The sequence below is a fragment of the Silurus meridionalis genome, chromosome 22, assembly GCF_014805685.1.
Source record: "Silurus meridionalis isolate SWU-2019-XX chromosome 22, ASM1480568v1, whole genome shotgun sequence".
In the NCBI taxonomy this organism is placed as follows: Eukaryota; Metazoa; Chordata; class Actinopteri; order Siluriformes; family Siluridae; genus Silurus; species Silurus meridionalis.
This window is the reverse complement of record NC_060905.1, coordinates 19950048-19956047: the sequence shown is the minus strand read 5'-3', so window position 1 is coordinate 19956047 and position 6000 is coordinate 19950048. Positions and strand designations below refer to the sequence as shown.

General features: G+C 42.1%; 1 protein-coding gene across 1 annotated transcript in view; it reads left to right on the top strand.

The window, feature by feature from the left end:
- The window catches only part of nfe2l3 (nfe2 like bZIP transcription factor 3), a 4977-nt gene extending 2504 nt beyond the window's left edge, over positions 1–2473 (top strand). Inside the window, exon 4 of the mRNA XM_046835569.1 lies at positions 408–2473. Within this exon, the coding sequence (XP_046691525.1) occupies positions 408–1616 (1209 nt within the window). The 3' untranslated portion in view covers positions 1617–2473. The remainder of the gene's footprint in view (positions 1–407) is intronic.
- Positions 2474–6000: the final 3527 nt, after the last annotated feature.

The following is a 6000-nucleotide window of genomic DNA, read 5'->3' as shown; positions in this document are numbered from 1 at the left end:
TATTTGTTTTCATATGATTTCCTGGTTCAGTTTTCTAAATTATACAACGAAGAATTTGTCCAAATGTCGATCAAACGTACGTCACGTCAAATGTCTCTGTGGCAGATTTGCACAATATCACGTTTGCTCTTCGTTCTAACTCGCTGTCCGTGCTGAAATCTAAGACGTGGTAGCGCCTGTGGTCAGAACAGCACCAGTTACACCATTAATCTAGACATTTTTTGATACCCCCTCATATTCAAGCAACAGTGGTTATAAACAAGACAAACACGTCAGTCAGTGCATCAGTGAATATCCCAATGTTTGGCATTGCTCTTCTGAGTCGTGAGTCGTTTAGCTTTTAATGTAATCGCAATGAATATGCTGACCAGTGTTATAACACCCTCCCCCTCCTTCCCCCTCAACAGGAATTTGAGTCTTTGATTGCGCAGCATGTCCCAGATATGGACCCAATCAGCTACAACGTCAGCCTTCACGATGCCACGGTCAGCAATGGTGGGGATTACAGACCAGATCCACCAAGAGGAGGAGGACACACCACACCCCGCCAAACACCTGCTTTCTTCAGCCTGGAATCTACTAACTCATCGAATAGAGACACACCTCGAGCACCCGGAGGTGCTGCAGTGGCTTTGCCTCTTTTCTCCTCATTAGGAAATGGCTCTCACTCCAGGGTGGGTGGGTATTTGGATGAGGCAGTGTTTGAGCAGATAAATCTGTTGGGTCTGGAGGGCCTGGCTAGTGTGGAGGAGCAGGTACTAAATGCAGTAGATGGCAGATTGGATGCTCCATGGCTCGAGGATTTGGACTCTGATTCTGGTTTGTCATTGGAGACTGACTCCAGAAGCCCCACCTCAGCCTCAATGTCCTCTTCCGAGTCGTTTTGTGAGGGTGGAGCGATGGGCTACAGCAGTGAAGTAGAGTCCCTATTCAGTAACGGTGGGGCGTGTGCATCATCGTGCTACGATTGGCCAAGGGAAAGCTTGAACAAGATAATCTGGCATGACCACAACTACTCATCTCGGGCCCCTGAGGAGAGTAAGCCACAAAGCAGGACCCGATCCCCAAAAGCTATAAAACAGGAAGTAATGAGTGAGGATGAAACCGGACCGGAGGAGCCAAGCCGGGATGAACGGCGTCTGCAGGCTCTGGGGCTTCCATTTTCCGCCCCGGAAATCGTTAACATGCCGATGGAGGACTTCCTGGAGCTGCTGGAAGGTCAGGACCTCTCCACATCGGAGGCCACGCTTCTGCGGGATGTGCGCAGACGTGGCAAAAACAAACTGGCGGCACAAAACTGCAGAAAAAGGAAGCTGCACGCCATCTTGGGCCTGCAGGCTGAGGTGGAGGAACTGATTGCACAGCGTGATGCCCTTCTTCGCGAGAGAACTTGCACCAGCAAGGCGCTGTCCGCTACCGGCGAGTGTTTCAAGACGCTTTCCAATGCTGTGCTGAGGCAGCTGAGAGACGAGCACGGACAGACCTTAAGCCCACAGCAATACACACTTCACTGTGGCACGAACGGGCACCTGGCGGTCCGACCTCGAACAAATGCAGTGAAAATGAACACAACTCGAGCCAAAACTACAAAGAGGAAGAAGGACAAAAAACGCTGAGACCCGTTTAATTTGGTTTTTTTTTTACGTTGTGTTTGTAGTGTGTGTGCATGTGTGCGTGTGCTTTAAAGGGCTACTTGGTGTAGGACTACTGAACTTTCCCCTTTTAAATATTTAAACCAGATGAGCGTTTTAATATACTGCGTTTACTGTGTGTAGCAGAAGCACTGAACATGGATGATGGAACACACACAGGAGGTACCTCAGGCCAGTCCTCAAAAGTCCAGCACAATAATCATCATTATTGCAGAAATAACACACTTTCTCAATAAACATGACCCTACTGGACATGTGAGGGTGAAAAAGCAGGTCACTGGATGTTCCTCTGTGGTGAAATTTGCATAGATTTTGGAGACGCGACTTCGCTTCTTATGCAATTGTTATGCTGGTGTTTGTAACTGCATGACTTCCACTATGGCCTTAATGAGTCCCCATGTTTCATCAATATGTCTGTTTTTTGATTTTTTTTTTTTCCTGGATTTTACACGATTGCATCGTTACTGATAATTTCTGGTTTATTTTCTTTAGACAGACAAGAATCGAAACGTTCGATGAGGTTTTAAAATGCGGATTTATCCGAACTGACAACAATTGAATTTACCTGTCAAATATATCATATACAAAATATCCGTAACGCAAAGATTCCCAGACTTCATGACGTGAGGAAAATGATATCTTTTGTGTGTTTTTACACGTTACCATGTTTTCTCATTTTAACTGCTTTTATAAATATAGTAATGATGATGATGATGATGATGATGATGATGATGATAATAATAATAATAAACATACTTGACGATAAACAACAAACAAAAGGACCACGTATAAGGCTGTTATATAAATGAGTCTTTTTTGGATATACTGTGTGTGTGGTTTTTATATATAATCTCATACTATATTGCCAAAAGTTTGCAGACACCTGGTTATAAGTATGTGTATGTGCTTTTTAAATAAATTTGCTCTCCACTCCTCTGGGAAGATGTTCCACTAAATTGTGGGGGGTGATGTGTCCATCAGCTACAAGGGTGTTAGTAAAGTCAGGTATTGGTGTAGGTCTGGAGGTTCCTGGGGTGCGTACACATCATCCCAAAGGTGTTCAACAGGTTTGGAGCTCTATTGCAGGCCCACTCAAGATCTTCCTCTCCAAAACATGTAAAGCAGATCTCCATGGAGCTGGCTTTGTGCACAGAGGCATTGCCATGCTGGAACAGGTTTGGGTTTCCAAGTTATTATACTGCATTCAAAGACGTCCTTTACAATTGTGTGCCTCCCGCTTTGAGGTAACAGTTAGGAAAAGAACCACATATGGCAGGAAAGGTCTGGTGTCCCAATACTCTTATGTGTTAAAAAACTAAATCCTGCCAATTATGCAACACGGAGCTTGTATGGGATGGAAGTACCTCAGGATGAAGGTGAAACATCAGCATGGTGAGCAACGTCGCACTGGATCTGCTCTGTCCTGACTCCTGAGCATCAGGTGGCACAGTGGTGGATTTAATGAAAACAGTGTGAACAAACACTAAATCAAAAAGCAGCAAATAACAGTAGCAGTAAGCGATCGCATTTTTACTTACTGTTGTGATTTTCAGCGAATGATGATGCATTTGTACACCAGTGAATATTTTTAATTTAATCAATTTTATTCCTTTCTCTTTTTTTATAGCATTTGACTGCTACAACAGTGACACCTCTGTTTACAAGCGTGAATTACCGCGGCTTTGCTACATCCAAACGCTTGTTTTTTAATGTCTGTATATACTATTTAAGCATACAAAATTGTAATTGATTATATATTCGACAAGAATGTCAATTTCTAAAAACAAAAATGTACCAAATACAATACAGAAGTTGATTTACACAAATCGCTTCACCCTTCATACTGGCCTTTTTAGACTTCTCTGGAACCTAAGTCTAAGACATCAAGTCATTTTTGAAGTTTATGATTCAACATTGAATCTAACAGAAGGAAAGAAAGATGATGTTTCAGAACGAGCTACAATATTCAACTTCCTGCTACTGGAACTATGTGACTGCTCCTCACTTGAGTAATGTATACAAAAGAATAAATTCGGTCCTGCACACACTTCATACTCAAATGCTGTATTTCTGTTGTTTTTTTTTTTACAGAAAATTTTTTTAAGCAAAAATAACCGTCAGATTAAGCAACTATCAAAATAATCATTTGTTGTGGCCCATAATTAAATGCAGTCTAATTAATCTGGTTTGCTAGAAGGTACCTGTCAATGCAACAATCTTCACCCAAGCATCTGTAGACCATCTTCAGCAGAGACCAGAATGAAACTGTTCATCCATCATCATTTTTGATAAAAGACTCCAAATTTCTACAATTTTGTAAGACATTTTATATACATATACAGTGGTGTGAAAAAGTGTTTGCCCCCTTCCTGATTTCTTAATTTGCACGTTTGTTACACTGATCTGAAACATTAGTGTGACAAACATGCAAAAAAAATAAGACATCAGGAAGGGGCAAACACATTTTTCACACCACTGTATATATAAAAATAAAACACGAAATACATGAAATCTGTGGGAAAAAAACAGTTATTTAATCTTGTTCTTCCTTTGCTACATCAGTTACAGCACTGTGTATATGCAGTATATACGGATGAAGGCTCCTCAAATCCTTGTGTCTCCTCATCTAATCCAGAGCAGACTTGATGATGTTGACATCAGGACTCTGTGGAGGCCAAAACGATCACTTCCAGAACTCCTTGTTTCTCTCTACACTGACGATTAGCTCTTAATGACACTGAATGTATGTTTGAGGTCGACGTCCTGCTGCAGAATAAATTAAGGGCCAATCAAACGCCTCCGCGGTATCTACCTGAATTTCTCTGCATTAATTCTGATGACATATCCTGCTGGAAACCTCCACCATGCTTCACTCTTGCCTGCAAAAACTCATTACTGTAATGCTCTCTAGACCGTCAGCAAATATTCCAGACATCAGTCCAGAACATCTGCTGCCATTTTCCCCCAGTTCCTCTGTTTTCATTCAGAGATGAGACACTGAGCCTCGTTTCCATATTGGAGGTTTGGCTTTTTACCTGCAATTCTTCTATGATCACTTCTGGGCAGACTTCCCCAGACTGTAGATGGGTGTACCTGGGTCTCACTGGTTTCCTCCAGTTCTTTGCTTATGGCACTGCAGGACATTTGATGTTGAAGGGAAGTGAGCACGATGTATCTGCGTTAAGTTTCCTTGGCCGACCACCATGCTTCTGAACATCACCTGTTTCTTTATGCGTCTTTCAAAATAGCTTGAAGAGCACATCTGGAACGTTTAGAACTTCTGCTTTGAGATCTTCGCCTGGAAGGGCTCTCGCTGATTTAGTACTGAACTACCTAGAGTCTCGTTGCTGTGCTCGGTCTTGCCACGGTGTAGGACCTGTGACATGAAACGGTCTTCCACATCCTCGGCTCCTCATCTGTTTAACTTCCTGATCAACCTACAGACGAAACTGCTGATCATTAGGAACAGATGTATAATTCTTGTTTTAAATGGCTTCTGCAGAAAAGAAACGATTAAATCATAAAATAAAGATGAAAAAGTTTGGGTTCCATTTGAATCATAACATTCGCTCTAAAAGCAGCAACCTTAAGTAAAGTGAATGGATGATATCTACAGATACAAAAGAAAACCTTGTGATGGTGTATAGGGAAAAAATAAATAAATCAGGAAGGGTAGACAGATTGGGTAGCCATCTGCCTGATCTGCACAATTGTGCTTTTGCAACCAAATGGGATCTGGAAGCTTCCCATAGCATCTCATGCTAATGAACATGGCGTCAGTTCCAGAACGAGAAGAAATAGCTGGTCCTGCTCCAGGAACACAGTGTATTGCTGATCTACAGAAGTAGGATTGAGAGAGGAAAGCATTTAAAGATAACATCAAACATGTCCTGTTACGCACAGCTAGTGGAGCAATTCATAGAGAAGAAAGTGCTGCTTAGCTTTCATGCCACAAACAAACCAGGCAGAGTAGACCAGATGCTGAACTTCTAATCAGAAGGTCATGAGTTCTAATACCAGCACCATCACTGTGCAGAAGTGATGAATCCCTCTGATCTGTCCACGTTCATTTATGTTAACGCATATCCGCGTTTTGGTCTCCCGGCCACACGGTGATGTTCAGGCAATAAAAAGGTAGCTTTTTTATAAAAACTAAAAAGTGGATACATTTAAAAACTGATTTTGTAAAAACTTTTAGCCGTCTGAACAACGTTTCAAAGAGCCAAGTAGTAAATAAACACCAGGCAGAAGTTACACGATTTTAGGAGCATGTGCAGTTTTTCACAAACATTTTCCATCTTTATCTGGATTTATGTCGACGTAGCCGGGAAAAAGGTGAGAACATCTG